At 42.9% G+C, this 26,061-nt stretch overlaps 1 protein-coding gene across 3 annotated transcripts in view; it reads left to right on the plus strand.

Annotated features, from left to right (window-relative positions):
• tmem181 (transmembrane protein 181) overlaps nucleotides 1-26,061 on the plus strand; it is a 148,044-nt gene that overhangs the window by 76,165 nt on the left and 45,818 nt on the right. For all 3 annotated transcript variants that reach the window (XM_078556831.1, XM_078556830.1, XM_078556829.1), the window contains 2 exons: nucleotides 2,054-2,144; nucleotides 9,538-9,659. In XM_078556831.1, the coding sequence (XP_078412957.1) occupies nucleotides 2,054-2,144; nucleotides 9,538-9,659 (213 nt within the window). The remainder of the gene's footprint in view (nucleotides 1-2,053; nucleotides 2,145-9,537; nucleotides 9,660-26,061) is intronic.

Here is a 26,061-nt window from a genome sequence, read left to right on the forward strand (position 1 = left end):
TTTTCTGATCATAAGACCAGTGGTAATCCATGAAATCATTGGATACTGTCAGTGATGCAATCATAAAACCTACACCAGGAAATTCTATGTTACATCATGATAAAAGTTCTGAGTTCTTTCACATATGTTACTTTAGGTGGGGGTAATGTTAACATTCAGCCTCCTTACTACCTTTTCTTCCTCCCACGTTTTCACACCTTGGAGTGCTATTTGTATTATTACTGTTTTTAAGCAAGGAAGCTGTAATGAATCATGAAGCCTTGCCTCACATACAGTTAAAGTGCAGAAGAGGTTAGCATGTGAAACAGGGATGTCAAACTCAATTCAAATGGTGGGTCTGATCAAACATCTTGGCACTTGCTGTGGGCTATATTGAGCAAAAGTTATTTGGACATTCTTGGGCAGTGGTATGTGTTTTGCCAGATATAGGGGTGTATATCATGTGTCATGTATTCTAATCTCTGGCCACGAGGTCCTGCACCTAATCTGTGCCAGCAGCATGACTACTGCCATATTGAACCTCACTGTTTTCTGGTAGAACTGCTGACTGCATGAATGAACATTGGATTAATTTAAATATGAAAAATTCCATAGCAATCCTTTTAGCTACCATTGGAGGCCAATGAAGGAGTATTAGGAAAAGCTATCTTTAACTGGCTCTTCTGTGGAGTGTAGAGGAAGCAGAACTGCCAGCCTGTAATTGACCCTTTTGTCTTCTCCATTTCCTGATGTAAGATCAGTGAGGGCAACTCCTTATGTATCATGAGAATCCTCAGTTGCCCATTTCCTCCTGGCCCAACAGTGCATACGATCTTTCACAATTTCCCACAGTATGGCCCCCAGATTTCACTCTCATCTTCTGTAGCTGTCTCTCACTTGGTGCAGCTTCCGCTTAAGATGATGCTGCTGCTGTTCCCAGCTCTGCATGAAATGCTAGGTGCATTCCAATTTACCAGTACTTTTTTCCTCTCCTAAGCCCCAATTCCTCAGTCCTCTAGTTGTCCTTTTCCTCTGTCCACCTGCCCAACCACAATCCCCGAACCATTCCCAGCCTTCTGTCTGTCCTTCTCCTCCTGTCCCAATTTCAATCTTACCCTGTCCAGCCCATGCGGAGTCCCAATCACCTGCCCCCTAGTCTCTGGTAATCCGCTTTCAGTCCAACCCCACAACTCTTTGTCCCATTCACCAGCTGCTCCCTTTATCAGCTCAGATCTCCCTGCTGTTAGAAGCCGAGTCCGGGAGATTCACGCGCCATTACAAGACACATAGCAACCTTAAGCACAGAACTTGAAAGCTGTCCTGCAGCTACACGTTTGACATCTCCGATGTGAAGAAACAACTTTCTAATTTTGAGGCATGTGGGGCTATGTAAATGCCTGCTTGAATATCTTTAGTTCAAGTCACTTCTGTTCACAGATCAAACCACCTGAGTTCACCCATGAGATTGATGACATGCATTTATGGGTAAAGGAGTAAAAACACGCTCTGAATAACTGAGCTTCAAGAGACTGGCATCACACATAGTCTAGAGTGGAACTCAAGCCAGCCTGGGTTACAGAAGCTAAATTTTGGATTCTGGGAGAATTTTTTTATTCATTCATGGGATGTGGACTTTGCTGGCTGGGCCAGAATTTTTTGCCCATCCCTAGTTGCCCTTGAGAAGATAACGGTGAGCTGCTGCCTTGAACCGCTGCAGTCCATCTGGTGCAGGTACACCCACAGTGCTGTCAGGAAGGGAGTTCCAGGATTTTGACCCAGCGACAGTGATGGAATGGTGATATATTTCCAAGTCAGGAAGATGAGTGACTTGAAGGGGAACTTCCAGGTGGTGGTGTTCCCATGTATCTGTTGCCCTTGTCCTTCTAGATGGCAGTGGTCGTGGGTTTGAAAGGTGCTGTCTAAAGAGCCTAGGTGAATTTGAAGCATTTAAACTAAATTGCCCAAATCCCATCTGGAATTTGAAGCCATGATGTGATTCAATTAGTAGCTACTATACCACCAAGTAATCATTGGATGTTAACAATTAACTTTTTATTTTTCCCCTCATCACTAGACTAGCCCTTTAAAGCTACAAACACCTGGATTGTCCACATACAATCAAGAGCTTTGGCTAATGTGCCACTTTGAACTGAACAAATCCACAGGTATGATTATCCAAATAAGGGGCAAGTTATTTTGCCATATAGTTTGAACATGTATAAATTAGTGATTGCCGTCCAGTCTCAGACCTCAAAATTTAGACTGCAACATAGATTTTGAGATGAGCAGGAGGGCTCATCTTAACTTTCCGTCATGCTGAACACTTTGAAAGGAGAGAATGGAAATTGTGGATCTGGCGCTTAAGGGCTGATTGACTCTGCACTCCTATTGGGTGTATCATAGGAAGTTGTAGATGTGCAACCTGTAAATTACCACTAATCAAAATGAAGTTGAAAAATCATGGGCTATGACCTTGCAGTAAACTCTTTGCAAACGCTGCTGTCTGCAGGTAGAATTCCCAAAATGCCTGGTATGGTGCACACAGTTATGGCTCCCTCAATAATGGAGGAGATGCAAAAATTAAAAATTTCAACTGATTAGAGAGCCAGCATGGATTTGTAAGGCGCCTGACAAACCTGACTGAATGTTTTGATGACGCTGATATACAACCACTTAGTGTGTCAGTAATACTTAGCTTTCAATTTTTCATTAGCCTCACTTTCTTAATTCTGAATTACAGCTTATGTTAGTTTCTTGTATAGTGACACCTCTGATGAATCAAAGAATTGCAAACAAACATTCAAAATAGGACTCCTGAACTCCCAATGGGAACAGGGATAGGCCACTTGGCCCCTTGAACCTTTTCCACTATTCAGCAGGATCATGGCTGATCCGTGACCTAACTCAATATAACCTGCCTTTGCCCCACATCCCTTTAATACCTATTTGGTTAACAAAAATCTATCAGTTTCCATTTACAAATTAACAAATGATCAGCATCAGTTGACATTTGTGGAAGAGTTCAGAATCTGCACCACCCTTCTTGTATAGAAGTGTTTCCTAATTTCACTCTTGAGAGTGCTGACCCAAATTTTAGAATATGCTGCCTAGTCCTAAACTTCCCAACTAGCAGAAATAGTTTTTCTCTATCTGCCCTATATACTCTCTTTAATATCTTGAAAACTTTGGTCAAATCCTCCTTAACCTTTTTAAATTCCAGGAAATGCAACTCTAACTTGTGTAATCTCTCCTAGTAATTTAATCCTTGGAGCCCAGATAAAATTCTGGTAAATCTACCCTGCACTCCCTCCAAGTTGTGGTGCCCAGAGCAGCTGACAGTACTCCAAGTGTGGTCTAACCAGTCTTTTCATACCTGAAGCCTAACTTCTACCCGCTTGTATTCCAGTCCTCTAGATATAAAGGCCAGCATGCTGTTTTGATCATTCTCGACCTTTCATGACATTTGAATAATCCATGTATCTTGAGGCTAAGTCTCTTTGGACTGCCACTCTTTCTAGCTTAGCACCATATAGAAAATACCCTGTTCTATCCTTTTTAGATGACAACATATTTGCCTATGTTGAAATTCATTTTCCACAGTTGTGCCCATTCACTTATTAATATCTCTGTAATTTTATGCTTCCATCTACACTGCTTACAATACTGACGACCCTTGTGTCATCAGCAAATTTGGATGTGCGGCTTTAATAAATTTGGTGAAAATTTGAAGCCCTAACACAGATCCTTGTGGGACACTACTCATCACATTCTGCCATTTAGAGTTAACCTGCCTATTATTCCTACTCTGTCTCCTGTCTCTCAGTCAATTTCCTAACTTGATCAATAACTTGCCTTCAATTCCATGAACCATCAACTTTATTTAATGGTTTCATTTGAGGATCTTTAACAAATGCCTTCGGGAAACCATGTTAATAACATGCATTCCTGTTCACTAATTTCATCACATCATCAAAACATTTAGTCAGGTTTGTCAGGCATGACCTATCCCTTACAAATCCATGCTGGCTCTCTGATCAGTTGAAAATTTTCAAGATGTTCTGTCGCCCTTTCCTTAATTATAGACTCTATAGTAATTTTCCAACAACACCTCTTAAATAGTAGAGTGACATGCAGTTTTCTGAATCGAGATACCTTTGGATGATTATAGTTAGGTCACCTGCAATGTGCTTACCAACTTCCTTTAAAACCTTGGGATGGAACCATCTTGTCCTGGAGATTTGTCACTATGCAGTGCATTTATTTCTTCATTACTGCTATTTTGCTTACATTAATTTTGGCGAATACCTGTCTGATTGAATATTAGTTTCCTTGGGAATATTGGCGTGTTGACCTCTTTTACTGTAACTAATAACTCAGTGATTATTCAACATGTCTGCCAGTTCCAAATTTTAAGCATCACTTAGCAATTTTCAAGGGACCCACTTTTCTACTGGCCACCTGCTTTTTTGTAATCTGATTAAGAAGACTTTTTGTTTTGAGATTGATATCCCTTGATTATTTCTTTTCATCTTTTTGTAGCTCTTACCATCTGTTTTTCACCCTTTGTTTTTCTTTGTACCTTTCCCATTTGGTAGAATCTGTTTAGATGGTAAATTTGAGTTTTTCTAGTGCACCAGCTAAATTTAGACTAGTCTGATGGGCTGATTGTTATGAAAGTGTGCTGAAGATGGGGCTTCTCATGAGAGTTCTGAACAGTGCAGATAAGGAAAACTGTTCCCATTCATGGAAGGATTAAGAACAAGAGAACACAGATTTAAGGTATTTGGCAAAAGAAACAATGGCGACATGAGTAGCAAATGGTTAGGATTTGGAATGCACTGCCTGAGTGCGATGGAGGCAGGTTCAATCGAGGCAATCAAGAGGGAGTTGGATTATTATCTGATAAAGAAGAATGTGCAGGGCTACAGGGAGAAGATGGGGGAGTGGCATGAGATAAATTGCTCCGACATGAGCTGGTGCAGACACAATGGGCCGAATGGCCTCCTGTGTTGTAATAATTCTGTGATTATAAGCATATATTAATCAAGAATAGTCAGTGTGGATTTGTTAAATGCAAATTGCCAATGACAAATTTTATAGTATTTGAAAGTCACAGACAGATAAAGGGAAAGTAGTGCATTGTGATTTTCAAACAGCATTTCATAAAGAGTGGCACAGAAGTCTTGGTGAAATACAGACATATGATGCAAGAGAAACATAGCAGCATGAATAGGAATAAAAATGCTGGAAATACTCAAATGTTAGGCAACATCTGTGGAGAGAGAAACAGTGTTAACGTTTCAAATCGATGACCGTTCATCAGAATTTGGAAAACTTAGAAATGTTTTAAGCAAGTGAAAGGGGGGAGTGTGGAAAAAGAAGAAAATGGAAGGCCTTTGATAGGTGGAAAACAAGAGACATTAAATGCCAAGGGAGTTGATGGTGCAGGGCCAAAGGGAGTGGCAATTGGACAAGTAAAGTAACAAAAGGTATATCTGGAGGAAGTGTGAATGGCAGAATGACGAACAGCTATCGTTTGAAAGCAGAAACAAGGGAAAAATAGACTAAAACTTGCAAAAAAAAAGGAACAAAATGGAGGCAGAGATGACTGTCTGAAATTATTGAACTCATTAATGAGTCAGGAACGTTGTACAGCGCCTAATCAAATAATGTGATGCTGTTCCCCAGACTTACATTGAGTTTCATTGGAACACTGCAGACGGCCCAGGATAGAGAGGTCAGCATGAGAACAAGATAATGTATTATTAGCAGATGAGCGGAAGCTCGAGGTCACGTTTGGAGACTGAATGGAGGTGTTTCACAAAGTGGTCACCAACCTGTGTTTGGACTGCCCAGGTTACAGCAGGATGCATTTTGAGAAGTGAATACTAAATTAAATGGTCACTTGGGCAAGGTACTGGAAGATTGCTAGGTTTTATGAAGTCCAGTTAAGAGGAACTATTTGTACGTTACATCTATGTCATTGAGCTGCCGGTGCTGCAGCCAAACATAATGCCTGTTTTGGTGCTTTTACAGTGGTTGTCAAGGGTTGCATCCTAGTATCATGGTCCTGGGTGTTGACCAAATGTCATTGTCCAGGACATTGCCATTCCACCATCTATCAGCATTAACAATGTGATGCAGGAGGTTATTGAAAACTTCGCATATCTAGGCTTCATAATTGCTAGCAATCTGTCACTTGATGCTCAAATCAACATATGCTTTGTATAAGCTGTAGAAGTTATGTCCAAGCTGAGTAAGGGAGTGTAGAACAACAACAACCTGACTGAAAACACCAAACTATAAGTCTACCAAACCTGCATCCTCAGTATACTCCTCTGCAGTAGTAAGACTAGGACAACATATACTAGGCAGGAGTAAAGGCTGAACAGTTTCCACCTTCACATTCTCAGATGTATCCTCGGCATCTCTTGGTAGGACAAGGTCACCAATTCAGAGAGGCCTTGGAACTTGTTAATTGCATTAGCATACACTCATTGCTAAGCTATGTCTGCGCTGGCTCAACCACATTCACCGGATGGATGATGGGTGTATACCTAAAGACCTTCTGTACAGTGAACTGGGCACTAGGTCATGACCTCCTGGGCACCCATACCTCTGGTACAAGGACATCTACAAGCGAGATATGAAGATGTGGGCATTGACACTGACAACGGAGAGGCAGATGTTGATGGCCGTGACCTAGGAGCATTGGAAATAGAAGCAGGAGTAAGCCATTCAGCCCCTTGAGTCTGTTCTGCTATTCAACAAGATCATGGCTGATCTTCTACCTCAGTGTCATTTTCCCAATCTATCCCCATTTCCCTTGATAGCTTTATTATCTAGAAGTCTATCGATCTGTGTCTTGAACATACTCAATGACTCCACAGCCCTCTGGGATAGAGAATTCCAAAGATTCACCACCCTTTCAATGAAGAAATTCCTCCTTTTTTCAGTTCTAAATGGCCTACCTCTTATTGTGAGACTCTGTCCCCTGGTTCTAAACATCCCAGCCAGGGGAAATGTGCTTCCTGCATAAACTCTAGAGAATATAAGTCCAGTCTCCTCAACCTCTCCTCAACCAATCCTGTCATCCCAGGGATCAGTCTAATGAATCTTCGTTGCACTCCCTCTATGGCAAGTATATCCTTCCTTAGGTAAGGAGACCAAAACTGTACACAATACTCCATGTGCAGTCTCACCAAGGCTGTATGCAATTGTAACAAGGTCTCTTTGGACATCAACTCTTCCCAATCTCTCACCATTCAAAAATACTCTGCATTTCTATTTTTCTTACTAAAGTAGATAACTTCACATTTTTCCACATTATATTCCATCTGCCATGTTCTTGCCCACTCATTTAGCCTGTCTAAACCCCCTTGAAGCCTCTTTGCATCCCCCTCACAACTTACATTCCCACCTAGTTTTTTGTCATCAGCAAATTTGGAAATATTACGTGTAGTCCCCGCATCCAAATCATTGATATAGATTGTGAATAGCACTGATACTTGTGGTGCCCTAACCTGAGAATGACCCATTTATTCCTACTCTGTTTTCTGCCCGTTAATCAATTCTCAGTCCACACCAGCATATTATCCCAATCCTGTATGTTCTAATTTTGCTTACTAACCTCCTGTGGGATCATATCGAAAACCTTCTGAAAATCCAAATACACCACATCCATTGGTTTCCTCTTATCTATTCTGCTAGTTACATCCTTAAAAAAATTCCCAAAGGGTTTGTCGAACTTGATTCCTCTTTCATAAATCCATGTTGTCTGCCCAATCCTACCATTATTTTCTAAATGCCTAGTTATCACATCCTTTTATAATACATTCTAGCATTTTCTGTACTACTGTTGTCAGGCTAATAGGTTTGTAGCTCCCTGTTCTCTCTTTCTCGCCTTTCTTAAACAATGGGGTTACATTTTCTATTTTCCAATCTGCTGGAACCGTTCCAGAACCTATAGAACTCTGGAAGATGACCACCAATGCATCCACTATCTCTACAACCACCTCTTTCAACACTTTGATCATCCAGTCCAGGGGATCTATCAGCTTTCAGTTCCATTAATTTCTCCAGTACTACTTCTTTCCTAATACTAATTTCTTTCAGTTCCTCACTCTCGCTAGTCCCTTGGTCCTCTAGTATACCTGGGAGGCTTTTTTGTATTCTCCTCTGTGAAGAGACACAAACAATTTGTTTAGTTTCTCTGCCATTTGTTTATTCCCCACTTAAATTTATGCTATATGCCAAATAATGATTTTTAATACACTGGCTGGAAACTTGAATTGAACTTTTGAAAACAGACCTTTTAAAAACACAGTCACTAAAGTGATTTGAACTCAGCCCAAGATGGCTGACCCCAATTTGCATTCTTATATGTTCCACATTCCAATTCATTGGAGTGGAGTCAGTCTGTCTGCAAAATCCAAAGACAGTGACTTCAGGGGAGTGTGAAGGACTCGCATCTCCTGTCTGATTAGCAAAATATCTGTGGCAATCATCAGAGACATTTAACTATTGGAGATGGGCCATTGCTTGGATAATGCGACCCTGACTGAGTTAGCTTGAGATATGAGCTAATCAAATCACTTTTGGAATACATGGACAATGTGTTTTTGAATGCCCCTGGCAGTTGGTGAAGGAAAGTTACGTGACAAGTCAGCCTTTTGTATGTTTTGAACACATTTTCTCAGAATAGAGGTCAAGCAGGTTAGGGCCTCTGGAAGTTGTTTGGAGGGGCATTGCAAGAGGTGAGCAGAAGCTTAAAGCTCAGCTGGTTACGATGAGGGCCCAGAAAAAACAAAAGCCAGGTAATCCTTCTGAGCTCACTGTCTTCCTCTGCAACAAATGTGGCAGAGACTGCTGTGCCAGAGCAGGGTGCCCAAGCCACACCAGGTGATGTTGAACACAAAGTTGACCACCATGGTGCAACCATTGCCTTACGAGACAGAAGGCTGCCAAATTATTACAGTAATTGTGCAACCATGAGACGATGTTTCGACATTTTGAGGGATTATGTTTTTAGCTAAATGGGAGATATTTTATACAATAGGTTCAAACCTTCAGAAAGGGTCATAGATCCCAGGAGTGGGTCAGTTAGATGTGTAAAACAAGCTTTATTAGTCAAATGGAGGACAACAGAAAAAGTCTGAATAGCTAGGGGGAAAATGTTTGAAATTTTGAAGATATGTATAAGCTTATGCACTCTTGCAAGCTAAAAGCTGGTCAACTCATAAACTGAAATTTTCAAAATGCGCATGAAAAATCCCATCCAGGATGATTTGGCTATAAGAATGGTTATGAACCCATACGTGGATTCAACTGTGGATTTGATAGTGACGCCTGTTCCCGATTATGCTTGTAAGTGCTGTACTCAGATAGTTCATCAATTACTGTGGCGCCTTGTGGGCTATCCATGTCAGGGGCATGACAGATTTATGATTGGTAGTGTATCAGCTTCATTTAATTTGAAAAACTGGATGTGGGTTATCATCTTTTGAATAATGTATGAACATAAGAGTGTTTATTAAATCACATTTTGATTTTCTTTAGGTGTAGAATTCACAAAAAAGATCTCAATGATGGTTGCAATAAGTGGAGTCATGCAAGACACCAGTGTGCCAAACATCAGAGTTGATGCTCACAATCACACCCGGTCACTTCATTGTACAAATGTAAGTTTTTGCAACTATTATTTCGAACTGTGATGTATAGTACTTCCTGCTAAACCCACTAAGCACCACGTAATTTTCTGCCCTGCTCATATTTTCAAAAATGAGAATCATGCTGGGAACTGAATAGCTCAGTTAATTAATAGTGTTATTTCTTCTTTGGAATGAGGTTTGAATTCAGCCTTGGCCAATGGAATGAAGATCTCTCTGGAAGGATCCACTTGAGCAGCTTCAACCCGGTTGCTAAACAAAAATACTTTTACTAGGGAGTATTTTCACTTCACTGGTTCTGATGAAAGGTCATCAACCTGAAGCATTAATTCTGATTCTCTCTCCGTAGATGCTGCCAGACCTGCTGAGTATTTCCAGCATTTTCTGTTTTTTTTAAATTTCCGGCATGCGTAGTATTTTGGTTTAGCATTCTTACATTGTTGGGACCGGAAGGAGCAAAGGTAACTTTGCTGTAAATTCATTGGCATCTTACACTGCTCGAGGTGCCTGATGCAGGTACTGGGTGTAGCCCTGTCAGAAATTGGCTCACAACTATTAAGAGAGGGCCAAGACTGGTGAGACATCCCCGATTTTAAATCTTTAACCTTGCCTTCAAATCCTTTCATTAATTTGCTCCATCCCATGACTGCAGTCCTCTCGCATTATAATAAACGTGTCACTGCCCCATCCTTTGGAACTCTAAGTTTAAAAATAACTTAATGATTCATTTTTAAGGAAGAATAGTATTGCTGAGTGCTTTTTGACTGGGCCTCTTATTTCACTGACCTCAACACTGTAAAATAAAACAATCATGACAGACTTTGGCAGATGAACCTTGGAAAACAGTCCTGATGGAGGAAAAAAACCTACTGCTTCTCATCCCCAATTGCAAATACCACACAAGATCAAGGGCAAATTTGAATATATTTTTAGAAAACCCATATTAGTAAAAGTAACCAATAAGCTGTCTAAAATCCCAATTGATTGTTTAATGTCTTTTAGGGAAACAAACCTGCTTTCCTTATCCTAAATGGCCTAAATGCGACTCCAATCCCACACCAGTGTGATTGATTCTTAATTGTTCTCTGAATTGGGGTAGTAAGAGACTTGGCCGTGTGAAACAGCCATTAGCAGTTCAATAAGGTGGCCCACCACAAGCGATGAGTATTAAATGCTAACCTTGCCAGTGATGCCCATATCTTGATAATTAATTTAAAAAAAATAAAACTCAGTTGTATGCAACTCTTGGTCCCCAAATATAAATTGAATCTCGTTAAACCCTGGTACGTTGTGACTGTTGTACAAATCACTAAAATTGGCGATGCAAGTTAATAAGGCTATTAAAAAAAAGCACTGGGGTTCATTTCTGGAGGATTAGAATTGAAAAGCAAAGGTGTTGTGTTAAATTTGCATAGAACTTTGGAGTACTAGACAGAGTTCTGGTCTCCATGTTCTGGTCCCAGGTGGGTTGAAGATGCAAGAAAGATTTATAAGGATGATACCAGAACTGAGAGGTTATATCTTTTAGAAAATTCTGAACAGGCTGTAGCTCTTTTCTCTAGAAAAGAGAAGTCTTTGAGATTATGAAAGAGTTTGAAAAAGTAGATGTACTGAAGATAATTCCATCAGTGCCAATTTATGGACACATTTGGGCTGTTTCCACTTGTTAGGAGACCAAAATGAGGGGAAAGAAATAATGGGACTCTAATAAATTCAATAGGAAATTTAGGAGGAACTTCTTCGCCTAGAGAGCGGTGAGAGTGTGGAGCCTGTTATCAAAAGGAGTAGTTGAGGCAAATATTACAGATGCATTTAAGGGAAAGCTAGGTCGGCACATTAAGGAGAAAGGAATAGAATGTTTTGCTGATGGGGTTAGATGAAGAGGGATGGGAGAAGGCTCTGGTGGAGCATATCCAGTTAGGCCAATTGACCTGTTTTCCTGCTGTACATTCTATGTAACAAATAAAATTAAGTGTGAGGCTCTATTGTAACATGGGCAGTTTCCAGTGGGGACTATTTGTTTGGAAAAGTAAATGGTGACTTGTTTATTAATATGCATTAAAAACTAGGTGGCACAGTGAGTGAGGCACTGCATTTCACCTCTGGGACAAGGGTACAAACCAGCAAGGATTGTTGGAAACTCGATTTTGGAAATCTCTATAGCATGGAAACAGAAAAATGTGCCCCTAATTTTGAGGCCACAGGATGGTTTGTGTATAAAAATGTCGACTGTTGCATTAAGGGGTGCTTTTCTGAGATTGGACCTCAGGCATTTCACAATGCTGTCAAAACATGGGAAGTTCAGGAGAACAATTAAATAGAATCACAGAATTGTTACAACACAGAAGGGGCCAATTCATGACTGTGCCAGCTCTCTGTAGGAGTGATTTAACCAAGTGCCATTTTCTCCCCATAGCCCTGCATGTTCTTCACTTTCAAGTAACAATACAATTCCTTCTTGAATGCCTCAATTGAACCTGCCTCCACCACCCTCTTGGGCAGTGCATTCCAAATCCTAACCACTTGCTGCGTGAAAAAGTTTTTCCTTGTGTCGCCTGTGCTCCTTTTGCAAATTATCGTAAACCTGTGCCCTCTCATTCTTGATTCCTTCACCAGTGGGAACAGTTTTTCCCTATCTACTCTGCCCAGACCCCTCATGATTTTGAATATATTTATCACACCTCCACACAACCTTCTATCCTCCAAGGAAAACAGTTGCAACTTCTAGCTATGTAACTGAATTTCCTCATCCCTGGAACGATTGTTGTGAATCTTTCTTGCACTCTCTCTAATGCCTTCACATCTTTCCTAAAGTGTGGCACCCAGAGCTGGATGCAATACTCCAGTTGAGGCCAAATCAGTGTTTTATACAAGTTGATCAAAACTTCCTTGCTTTTATACTCTATGCCCCTATTAATAAATTCGGCATTCGACAGGATCTGGACAACATTCAGATTTGGACTTATCAGTGGTAAGTAACGGTCGCATCTCACAAGGTGTTTTAATTCTCCAATACTGGAGAATTAAAACACCTCTCCTTGATGCTGAACATCCTTACCATTGTTGAATCCCCAGCATCAACACCCTAAGGATCAACATTGACTAGAAACTTAGCTGGACCAATCATATAAATGGGGTGGCTGCAAGAGCAGGTCAGAGGTTGGGAAATTTCCAGTGAGTAACTCATCTCCAGACTCCCCAAAGCCTGTCCACCATCTACAAAGCAGAAGTCAGGACAGTGACAGAATACTCTCTACTTGCCTGGATGAGTACAGCTCCAACAACTCAATTTAGGACAGAGCAGGCTGTGTGATTGACACCATCTTAAATATTCACTCCAGGGCTCCTTTAATAGCACCTTTCAAATCTGCAACCTCCACCACCTAGAAGAACAAGGGCAGCTGGTGCATAGGAATATGCCATCTTGACTTGGAACTGTATTTCCACTCCTTCACTGTCGCTGGGTCAAAATTCTGGAACTCCCTCCAGTTTGGGTGTATCTATCCCAAAAGGACTGTAGCAGTTCATGAAGGCGACTTGCCACCAACTTCTTAAGGGCATTTGGGGATGGCCAATAAACACTGGCCTAGCCAGCAATGCTCATAACCCATAAATGAATTAAAAAATCCTCCATTTCAAGAGGATGATGTATAATGTCTAGAAATTGCACAGTGTCAGGGAAAACATGTTTTTAATCTTTCACTGAATAAAATTTCATATCAGTTCTGTGATTTTTATTGTACTTGGCTTGATTCCCAAGGTATTTTGTCTAAGATTATCTGCCAATTTTGATTATCCACTTTTTGGAATAATTGATATTCCAGTAGAATTGCACACAATTTGTTCACCAATCTTCTGTGTTCATACTTTCTGCCTTTGACAATCATAGAGGAATCTCACTCCTCTCCATCGCCTGTGAAATCTTTCTGAACTGTTTCATGCAACAACGCAACCAGGATCTGCTGCCAGAGAGTCGGTGCAGTTTTGAAAAAGATCAAGGAACCACTGATATGGTGTTTGCGGTTAGACCGCTGAAGGAGAAAAGCCAAGGGTAGAATATGGATCTGTACACCACATTTGTTGATCAGACCAGGCCTTTGATACAGTCATCTGAGAGAGCCTTTGGAAGATAATGGAGAAATTCGGCTGCCCTGAGAAATTCATCACAGTGGTTTGATGGACCCATGACAATGTCCTGGATAATGGTGAGTCTTCTGACCTAGTCGCAGTCACTAATGGAGTTAAACAGGGCTGCATACTAGTGCCAGCCTTCTTCAGCATGTTTTTTCTCTGCCATGGTCTACAATGCCTTCCATGATGGTGATCTGGTGCAGGCACGATGGGCCAAGTGGCCTCTTTCTGTGCCATCAACTTTCTATGATTCTATGATACTGGCATCAAAATCAGATATTGCATGGATGGGAAGCTGCTCAATCTGAAGTGAGTTCAGGCAAAGACCCAAGGTCTCCAAGGATGTACTTCACGATTTCCTGTTTGTCGATTACTGTGCACTAGCTGCCAGTTCAGAGCTGGACATGCAGTGTAGCATGGGCTTGTTCTCCAATGGTTGTGACAACTTTGGCCTTATGATCAGCCGAAAGAAAACTGAAGTAATGTATTGCTCCAGGAAAGCCCCACCTTGAGCCCTAGTTTTCAGTCCATGACCAGAACCTGTCAGCAGTGGATAAGTTCACTAATCTCGGCAGCGCACACTCTCGAGCTGCCTAAATTGATGACAAGACACATGCCAAAATTGCCAAAGCAAGTGTAGCCTTTGGCAGATTTTGAACATCAGTTTAGGAACAAAGAAGAGTAAGTCGGCCTGAAAGTCTACAGAGCCCGTTTTGCTCTACGCATATAAATCTTGGATTGTGTACCAGCATCATGCCAAGATTCTCAACCACTTGCACTTGAGCTGCCTTCGGGAGCTTCTGAAGATTAGGTGGTAGGACAAAAAAAACCAGACACTGAGGTGTTCAACTGAGCCGGCATGCCAAGCATCCACATCATATTGAGACAGTCACAATTGAGTTTGGTTGGTCAAGTAGCCAAAATGCCTGACACTCATTTGCCAAAGCAAATCTTCCTTGGAGAGCTCATGGTGGTCAAAGGAAGTGCTATAAGGACACTCTAATGGTTTAACTTAGAAGTTTTGATATTGACTCCCAAGTCCTGGGAGAAACTCCTCCAGGATCGCTGCACAAGGTGCAACCAAAAAAAAAGTGTGACTTCTTTCAAAAGAAAACGCATTCCAGAAGCAGAGAGAAAAAGCGTGGAGAGGAAATCCAATCCAGCAACTTGTCCAAAACTCAATTGTTTGCATTGTCCTGTCCTATTTGCAGAGAACCTTCCAGACACAGATCGGCCTTAACAGCCACGTTCGTACCCACCAGAATCCTACCAACACTCCAGATGATGAACGTGGTCATCTTCGTCTCAAAGGATGAACAAGCAAACGTTCACACTACAATGTTTCAATAGTGCCAACCCCAATTTCAGTTGCTGTGCTCTAAGCAGAGTTCAATAAACCAAGGCAAAAGGGGGCAGTTCTATTTGGCATACAATGTAAACGGTTTGATAAACAAGAGAAGTCTCATCATACCTCCCTTGTCTGTTTGCAGCTGTCATAGCACCTTTAATCTCTGGTAGCACCTCACCCCAAATCATTCAGAAGCTAAGCCCCCTCTTCGGAAACAGCTGGTGCAATGTGAGCTGTGCTGGGACTTTTTCTGTTCCTGATCTTCTAATCTCATTTAATTGATGCTCTTTTAATGCTGAATAATACTGCTTCAATTGAATCTCAGTCCCCACATTATCCAATTCAATTTAAAAACATACAACCTGAATTCTCTCAATTATCACTTCTGCACTTACTTAATTGTATATGGTTTAGGCTTTGAAACCAAATGATTTTAATCCAGAAATTATTCTTTTTGCTCTCCTTTTGGTATCAATATCCTTCTGAAGAAAGGGTAGTTTGAAGTGATGCTTGCATTGTAGGGATACAGATTTATGAACCTGACCAGTATGTCAAATAGTGTCACTATTCTGCGTATTAATCAAAGTTGCTATTAAGAATTTAATCATTGCACACAGTATTAAACAATTTAGACAAGCAAATCAATAGATGCATACAGACTTAAACCGAGGATAACGCTAACAAGGCAGAAGAATTATCAGCTTCCTCATAGCTCATGAACTTGTTTCTTGTTCCTGGACATTCCCTATAAAGTTTCTTTTGGCTCCTCCAATTACAGGTAAAGAACCTGTCTTGATGTTCCATTTTTTTTTTTGTCAGTTGGTTTGTGAATTAAAAGTGCACACATTTTGGCCACTCCACTGAATTCATTAAATTGGCTGGGCTACTGAAATCCGAATGAACTCAAATGTATCCTTTCCACTGTGTAAAAGTTTCTGTAGCCTTTTGTTGAAGTGAAACCATTGTTGTTGGCATCCCACCATCTATGAGAGATGACGGACATGCAGCAAACAATCCATTTAGGTGGTGTGTCTTCATTTGGTCCGCCTTTGTCGATGGTTGTGAAGCTCAATCCTTGAAAGGCAGCTTCTGCCGCAAGTGCTACACATGAATCTGCCAAATGCTGTTGTGGGTGGTTGTTATTAGCACTGGCATCTTTGCTAAATTGCTGTAGCTAATGGCTGCTGTGGTAATGTATGCCAGCCCACAGGAGATGTCACTATTTCCCTGTTTTGCCAGCTAGTGATTCCCAGTGCAATAGTCTGTTCAGGAACATTTCTTTGAAGCAGAGCCTTGAGCACCCCACTGGTTGTCTGGCTCCGGCTACCTCAACATGCAGAAGGTCCTTGGGTATGCAACTGGCTTCCATCCTGCGGATGTGCCTGATCCACCAAAACTGCCTCTGTTTGATTAATGCCAACACGCTTGGGAGCTCTGCCTTTGAGAAGACTGCCGCATTTGTGATTTTGTCTTGCCAAGGTATACCCATAATGTGCTGCAGACAGCAAAAATGGAAATTATTGTGTTTCTTTCCCTGGTAGCTGTATGTTGCCCATGTTTCACAGCAATACAAAAAGATCCTGAGAACACAGCCATCAGCTTAGTCAACTTGACATTATCCCATATGGTTTCGCGAGTTAACCAAAGGTAGAAGCTATTTTCCCTATGTGTGTATTGAGCCCTGCATCAAGGGACAAATTGCCTGTCATGGTGGACCCAAGGTTTACAAGTCACTTCCAGTGGGGTATTATTTAGTGTGATTAGGGGCAGAGATGCAACACCTTGTCACAGAATCACAGAATCTCAGTGCAGAAGAGGCCTATCGAGTCTGCACCAACACGTGAGAAACACTTGACCTACCTACCTAATCCCATTTACCAGCACTTGGTCCATAGCCTTGAATGTTATGACGTGCCAAGTGCTCATCCAGGTACTTTTTAAAGGGTGTGAGGCAACTCGCCTCTACCACCCTCCCAGGCAGCGCATTCCAGACCGTCACCACCCTCTGGGTAAAAAGGTTTTTCCTCACATACCCCTTAAACCTCCTGCTCCTCACCTTGAACTTGTGTCCCCTTGTGACTGACCCTTCAACTAAGGTGACCAGCTGCTCCCTACCCACCCTGTCCATGCCCCTCATAATCTTGTACACCTCGATCAGGTTGCCCCTCAGTCTTCTCTGCTCCAACAAAAACAATGCAAGTTTATCCAGCCTCTCTTCGTAACTTAAATGTTTCATCCCAGGCAACATCCTGGTGAATCTCCTCTGCACCCTCTCCAGTGCAATCACATGCTCCCTATAATGTGGCGACCAGAACTGCACACAGAACTCCAGCTGTGGCCTCACCAAGGTTCTATACAACTCCAACATGACCTTCCTACTTTTGTAATCTATGCCTCGATTGATAAAGGCAAGTGTCCCAAATGCCTTTTTCACCACCCCACTAACATGCCCCTCCGCCTTCAGAGATCTATGGACACACACGCCAAATTCCCTTTGTTCCTCAGAATTTCCTAGTGTCATGCCATTCATTGAATACTTCCTTGTCAAATTCCTCCTTCCAAAGTGTATCACCTCACACTTTTCAAAGTTAAATTCTATCTGTCACTTATCTGTACATTTGACCATCCCGTCTATATCTTTCTGTAGCCCAAGACACTCGACCTTACTGTTAACCACCCAGCCAATCTTTGTGTCATCCGCAAACTTACTAATCCTACTGCCCACATAGTCGTCTATGTTGTTTATATAAATGACGAAAAACAGGGGACCCAGCACAGATCCCTGTGGTATGCCACTGGACACAGGCTTCCAGTCACTAAAGCAGCCTTCTGTCATCACCCTCTGTCTCCTACAACTAAGCCAATTTTGAATCCACCTTATCAAATTACCCTGTATCCCATGTGCATTAGCCTTCTTTATAAGTCTCCCATGTGGGACCTTGTCAAAGGCTTTGCTGAAACCCATATAAACTACATCAACTACACTACCCTCATCTATACACCTGGTCACCTCCTCAAAAAACTCAAATCAAATTTGTTAAGCATGACCTCCCTTTGACAAAGCCATGCTGACTATCCCTGATCAAACCTTGCCTCTCCAAGTGGAGATAGATTTTCTCCTTCAGAATTTTCTCCAATAGTTTCCCTACCATTGACGTGAGACTCACTGGTCTGTAGTTCCTTGGCTTATCTCTACAACCCTCCTTAAATAGTGAAACCACATTAGCTGTTCGCCAGTCCTCTGGCACCTGCCCCGTGGCCAGAGAGGAATTAAAAATTTGGATCAGAGCCCCTACGATCTCCTCCCTTGCCTCCCTCAGCAGTCTGGGACACATCATCTGGACCTGGAGATTTGTCCACTTTTAAGCCTGCCAACACCTCCAATACCTTGTCACTCCCTATATCAATTTGCTCAAGAACCTCACAGTCCCTTTCTCCGAGTTCCATACCTTCATCCTCATTCTCTTGGGTGAAGACAGATGTGAAGTATCACACTGCTGACTTGTGCCTTACAGATGGTGGGCAGGATTTGGGGAGTCAGGAAGTGAGTTACTCGTCACAGGATTCATAGCTTCTGACCTGCCCTGGTAGCCACAGTACTTATAGGGCTAGTCCAGTTCAGTTTCTGGTCAATGGTAATCTCCAGGATGTTGATAGTGGCGATTCAGTGATGGTAATGCCATTGAATGTCAAGGGGCGATGGTTAGATTCTCTCTTGTTGGAGATGATCATTGCCCGGCACTTGTGTGGCATGAATGTTATTTGTCATCTCAAGCCTGGATATTGTCCAGGTCTTGCTGCATTTGGACATGGATTGCTTCAGTATTTGAAGTGTCGCGAATGGTGCTGAACATTGTGCATTCATCAGCGAACATCCCCACTTCTGACCTTATGATGGAAGGAAGGTCATTGATGAAGCAGCAGGAGATGGTTGGGCCGAGGACACTACCCTGAGGAATTGCTGCAGTGGTGTCCTTGAGCTGAGATGACTGATCTCCAACGACCACAACCATCTTCCTTTGTGTTAGGTATGATTCCAACTATTGGAGAGTTTTCTCTGATTCCCATTGATTCCAGTTTTGTTAGGGCTCCTTGATACCACACTCGGTCAAATGTGGCCTTGATGTCAAGGGCAGTCACTCTCACCTCACCTCGGGAGTTCAGCTCTTTTGTCCATGTTTGAACCAAGGCTGTAATGAGGTCAGGAGTTCAGTGGCCCTGGCAAAACCCAAACTGGGCGTCAGTAAGCAGGTTATTGCTAAGCAAGTGTTGCTTGATAGCAATGTTGATGACCCCTTCCATTACTTTTCTGATGATCAAGAGTAGACTGATGGAGCGGTAATTGGATGGATTGCATTTGTCCTACTTTTTGTGTACAGGACGTACCTGGGCAATTTTCCACATAGCTGGGTCGATGCCAGTGTTGTAGCTGTACTGGAACAGTTTGGCTAGTTGGGTGGCATTTCTGGAGCACAGATCTTCAGTACTATTGCAGGAATATTGTCAGGGCCCATAGCCTTTGCACTATCCAGTGTCTTCAGCCGATTCTTTATATCACGTGGAGTGAATTGAAATGGCTGAAGATTGTGATGCTGGGGAGCTGCAAAGGAGGCCGAGATGTATCATCTCGGTACTTCTGGCTGAAGATTGTTGCAAATGCTTCAGCCTTATCTTTTGCACTGCTGTGCTGGGCTCCTTCATCATTGAGGATGGGGTTATTTGTGGAGTCTCCTCCTCCAGTGAGTTGTTTAATTGTTCCCCACCATTCACGACTGGATGTGGCAGGACTGCAGAGCTTAGATCTGATCAGTTGGTTGTGGGATTCTTGGCTCTGTCTATCACTTGCTGCTTTTGCTGTTTGGCATGCAAGTCATCCTGTGTTATAGCTTCACCAGGTGGACACCTCATTTTTAGGTATACCTGGTGTTGCTCATGACATGCCCTCCTGCACTCTTCATTGAACCAGGGTTAAGCCCCTGGCCTGATGGTAATGGTGGAGTCAGGGATATGCTGGGCCATGAGGTTACAGATTGTGTTCAAGTACAATTCTGCTGCTGCTGATGGCCCACAGCGCTTCATGGATGCCCAGTCTTGAGTTGCTAGATCTGTTCAAGATCTATCTCATTTAGCACGGTGGTAGTGCCACACAACGCGATTGAGGGTATCCTCAATGTGAAGACGGGACTTTGCCTCCTCAAGAACTGTGTGGTGGTCACTCCTACCGATACTATCATGGACAGATGCATCTGTGGCAGGTAGGTTGGTGAGGATGAGATCAAGTATGTTTTTCCCTCTTGTTGGTTCCCTCACCACCTGCCGCAGACCCAGCCTAGCAGCTATGTCCTTCAGGACTTGGCCAGCTCGGTCAGTACTACTGACTGACGTTAGTAAGGAGGACCTTTCAGGGTTGACAGGACAGGATGTGCCGTTGTCATTTCTGGTGCTTGGGTCAATGCCGGGTGGTCCATCTGGTTTCATTCCTTTTAGACTTTGTTGTGGTTTGTTACAACTAAGTGGCTTGCAGAGGGCATTTAAGAGTTAATCATATTGCTGACTCTAGTAAGCAGGAACTAAGGCAGGGTATGTCAAATTAGGGTCAAAGACTATTATATGCTTACAGGCGCAGGACAAATCCAGACTATTTGATGAGTAATTTGTATTATATTTACTAAGGAAGAGGATGCTGATAATATATTTGTAGAAGCAGTGATAGTGGAGGTAATGGATAAAGTGAAAATTAATAGGATGTATTGGAGAGGCTAACTAGAGTGGATGAATCACCTCATCCAGATGCCTTGTATCCCAGGTGCAGTCCCACTCCATCAAAGGTGGAACCAAAGAGATCATCTGGTGTTTTGGTGGCTGGCTCATGCGGCACAAGCTGCATGCCATCTTTTTGTTTGGGCACTGCCTCTTTGTATTGAATGCTGCCCAGGAGTTTGAGCTCTTTGGATGTCCTTGCTGTTTGACAGACACCAGCTGACAATCACGGAGCTTTATAAGGCTCTGTATGGTTGTTTCAGGGGTGGGATTACATAAGGAAGCAGGTGTTTACACCCACGTGTCATTGTTTTCCCCCATTGTTGTGGCCTGTGATGCACCAGTCATTGGGCCAAGGGGTAGAATTATTGTCAGTCAGAAATAGTGGCAAGAGGCTGATGTCCTCATGACCCTTGGTGTAGTATACAGAATCACCAAAGTCAGTTGGAAAAGTGGGACCCAAGGAAACTCCAAGTGTTCACCAGAGCACATGGTAGTATCATTGTCATCCGGGAATGATGGCATGAGGCTAATGTCAGTGAATTGTGTAGGATCGCAAAAGTCATTTGGAACAATGCGCCTGCTCGATTCAAAGACACCTGCCAGTTGTGCAACACATTACTCAGTCCAGTGCCTTCCATGAAGACCCTCCATCTCATCCACCAGCCCTTGCTGCCAGTTGTGAATCTGACGTTCCAGTCAGTCCACACTTGTTGGAAGCTCGCTGCACAGAGGCACAACAGGATATAATACACCCCAAGTATGATGTTTGCAGTTATCCAATACTTTTCTTTGTTGCTGAGTGGCCTTGGCTGGGCCTCAGTAACAACTACAGCATCCATGTCTGCCATTGTGGGTGACCGCGAAGCTTTCCTGCAGCAGTTGGGGGCATGTCTCTCCAGAGACGAGCATAGGTGCCTCTGCATAATCATAGTGTGTATGCAGGGTAACAAATTCTGAATCCAGAAGCTGCAGCAGCAGGGAGCTTGGCCATCATGTATCTGCAGTGTGCACTCCTTTGCACCGGAAGCCACAGTCACTGACCCCATGGCCTGTTGCTGGACACTCGCTTGATAGAGGCAGGTATGATTTTTATGCATTGTCTGCAGTGACTGGTGAACCCTGAATAGAATAATTGTAGATCATCAGGTGACTGCAATATGCTTGAAAGAGGCTCCCTGCAGGAATGTGGAATAGGAATGATCCTGATCCAGGACATCATTGCGGAAGACCAAGGCTGAGATGCATTCATTTAAGGATGAGGAGCAGTAGAACTCAGCTGGATTATTGGTGTTGTTTCCAAAAGATAAAATGTTACTTTGAAAGCAGGATGTCCACATCTCCTTCTGTGGAGGCAAGTTTATAAGCAGATACTCCTGCAAAGGACGGTGGAGGTGCCCAATCCTCTCTATATTTCGTATCATTTGCTCTTCCGAGACAGGCCGTAAACAATTGTTGCTTCTGACCACAGTCCAATGAAGATGGCACATGCAATATTTCAAAGGACGATGGAGAGTTTGCTATAGGGGCCACCATGGGTTGTAGTATACCCTGACGATGTCCTTGTAACTGGATTGACAGAGGCCACGCATTTAGCAAATTTAGAGGAGGTATTAAAAAGATTTCTGGAAGCGTGATGTGGCGATTGTTGCTTTAAGGCCAGCCATACTCCAGATGTAGAGATGTGCCACCGGGAGAATTCTTTGGTTGAACAACTAACTTTATTTGCAGAGCTGTTGGATTAGCTGCCTACTTCTAGCAAGGCTACAATACACTTCCCCCACGTTAGGAAAACTCCACCCCCTTAAGAGATTCCCCACGCTCAGTGTTGATTGGCTGTTCTGACCACGTGACCCTTAGTCAGTAAGGCTGGCCTTAAAGCAACAATCATCATAGTACAAAATGTCAAATGCCACCACTAGGCTACTCTCCTCAAATGGTGCTTGGTTCCCACCAAACAGGTTTCCCAATCTAGTTGTATTAACAGCTGCAGATGAATGTCAGTGTTCACACAAAAAAGCAGGTATCCCAAATAAACTGGCAATTTCGCTAACTGACAGATATTCTGATAATGATGGCTTTTCTTCAAATATAATCGATGAAGAGGAAGGTCTTTCTCATTGCCTCTGAGTTTCAGTATACAGATTGAACTGAGGACCACTGACCCTGTCTTTTTAAAAAATGTTGTAACATTTATTGTGACATTGAAGTACCAGATGTGCCAGGTGTAATAGATTTTCATTAATCAGGAGTAAAACAGATGGACCTCTATTTACAACCAGAACATGTCTCATCTAATCTCTGTTATACTTATTGAATTCGAATTCCCAGTGTGTATATTCACTTATGCATTAACTACATGGCTTTGTTGCATACTAACTATATGGACTTCTTCACACTTTGTTGAATCAACTGGAGTAGCCATCATAGACATTAGCAGATCAGGAAGGCTGCAAATAGATCATATGGGAAACATGAGATGAATGGACACAGAAGGAATTTCATAGACAGTATGAGAAAACAAATAGTGGAGAATTTGTTGTTCAATATAAGCTCAGAAGAGGAAGAGAAATGGACTATAGCAGAGGATAAGCAGTTCCTGACTGTGAAACATACTGTAGGCGGGTAAAGCTGGTTATCCAGGAGCACATGGTCAGGGGATTGGCAGTGGTGGGTCTCATCTAGACATGTTTGATAAAAGTAGCATTTAAATACTAAACAGGGCTAAAATAAACCCATTATTAGAGACAGGAAGTTGGACAATAGCAGATGGGGATCAAGAAGGGGAGAGGTGAAATAATGTAGTAAATGGACATGATTTGTATCCACAGCAAAAGGGCAGACCAACTTGAGAGCAAGAAAAGCTTTGCTTATACTATCAAAATAATATCAAATAATATCAGAAATACTCACCTCTGAAACAATTCACTGTTTACAAATTTAAAATCTCCTGTTGGAGCCTGCAGCTGCCAGGTGGTTTCAATAGTTGAGCTGCTAAGCAAGTTCCTGGTGAGTGGTTGGTGAAGTCACCATGTAAGTATTGGTACCTGATGACATCACCACGCAACTGCCTGTGTGTGTGAAGTCGCTGAACACATGCGCAGAAGGCATGCTTGAATTAGTATGGCACAGGCTGGCGCTTGGGTTTATGGGCACATTCAGAGGTGCTAACGAGGTATTTGCACGTATTTTGTGCATGTACAACAATTCCTTCCTATCGCTATCAGGAGTTAGTGTTTATAAAAGGCAGATCATGCTTGACTAACCGTTTGGTGGAGTAACAGAGAAGGTTGATGAAGGGAATGCAATGGTAGCAATGGAGAAGCCTCAGCTCTTGCAGCTATCCAACAAGTTTGATGTTCTTGAAGCTTGTGTGGATGAGAGCAGGGAGCGCGGGTAGGATGAGTGAACTAACTACTGCACTGTGTTGCAGGAGGCCATTCAAGTGAGGGGAGTAAAAAGAAATATAGTTGTAGAAGGGGATTGTAGTAGGGGGCATTATAGTTAGGGAGATAGATATTGTTCTCTGCAGTCAAGAGCATGAGTCCGAAGGCTGTGTTGTCTACCCGGTGCCAGGGTTAAAGACATCTCCTTGCGGCTGGAGAAGAATTTGGAATGGGTGGGGAAGGATCCAGTTGTTGTGGTTCATGTAGGTATCAACAACATAGGTAGGACTAAGAAGGAGATTCTGCTGAGGGAGTATAACCAACTAGGGATTAATTTAAAAGGCAGAACCACAAAGGCAATAATCTATGAACTACTGTCTGAGCCACGAGCAAATGGCATAGGGTAAATGAGATCAGAGTTAAATGTGGGTTCAAAGTCTGATATACGAGAGATGGGCTTTGATTCATGATGCACTGGCACCAGTACTGAGGAAAGAGGATGTTGTGCTGTTGGGGATGACCGTCACCTGAACCATGCTGGGACCAGTGTCTTGGCAAATCGTATAAATAGGGCTATGGAGAGGGCTTTAAACTAAATAGTTGGGGAAAGGGTTCATGTGGCGGGAGATTTGGAAAGTTGAAGAGTAAAGACAAGGCAATAGTGCAGGGTAACAATACAGGAAATGATAACTAGCATGTGTAGAAAGGGACAGAGCATACAAACTTATAAGTGCGCCAACAAATAAGGTCTGAGTAGGGCAAACCGGTAAAAAGACAGAATTAAACGCTTTTTATGACTATGCAGCATCCATAACAATGGACGAATGGGATTTTACATGGCCCTTGTGGTTTCACGCTCAGCACACGGGCCACTCAGCCAGGCAACCATCATGTTATTAATTAAAACTCGTTCCGAGGTGAGATAAAAGGTGAACAGGATCTTGGCAAGTTGAGTAGGTAGGAGGTGGTTTTCATACAGTTCATTGCATTTTCTCTGTGTTCTGGAGGACTCTTTGGTTTACCAGCATTTTCAGAGGCTTTCTGCCGAGCCCCCTTCAGTGCACTATTCTGTGCAATCTGTATTTCAGCATATGAGAATTGTCTACTCTGCTGGAGGGACCTCCTCAGAAGAGGAGGAGGCCAGGTGTCTGCAGGCAGCGTCCCAGAGTGTGACCTATGGAAAGAGAGGTGCAGCAAGTGGGGGTGCAGGGCCAGCAGGAAGTGCAATGCAGAAGGGACCACAAAAGCCTACAGCTAGAATTTATGAGCAGCGCTCTTGCTACCTCGACATGTCTGAGGTCCAGTGCCGAAGGAGGCTGCACCTCTCTATGGAGGCTGTGATCTTCATTTGCCAGATGATTGGCCCAGAGATCGCTTCAAACTCTGTAGCTGGCCTTCCTATGCCAGTTGCTCTTAAGGTCACAGTGGCCCTGAATTTTTTTGCCTCCGGTTCTTTCCAGAGCTCAGTGGGAGATCCGTGTGTTGTTTCCCAACAACTGTGTCAAGCTGGTCAATGATGCTCTGTTCAGATGGGTGATTAACTTCATTCATTTCCGGACTGAAGAAGCCAGCCAGGTTGAGTGAGCTAGAGGCTTTGCTGCAATTGCTGGGTTTCCCCGCATCCAGGGAACCATGGTTTGCATGTGGCCATAAAGGCACCAGCGGGTGAGCCAGGTGCCTTCATCAACAGAAAGGGTTCTACTTCCTGTACATCCAGCTTCTTTGTGACCACAAGTCTCAGATTTTGCAGGTCTGCGCCAGGTACCCTGGCAACTGCCATGATGTGTAC

This window comes from Cetorhinus maximus, chromosome 14 (genome assembly GCF_964194155.1).
Source record: "Cetorhinus maximus chromosome 14, sCetMax3.hap1.1, whole genome shotgun sequence".
NCBI classification, from domain to species: domain Eukaryota; kingdom Metazoa; phylum Chordata; class Chondrichthyes; order Lamniformes; family Cetorhinidae; genus Cetorhinus; species Cetorhinus maximus.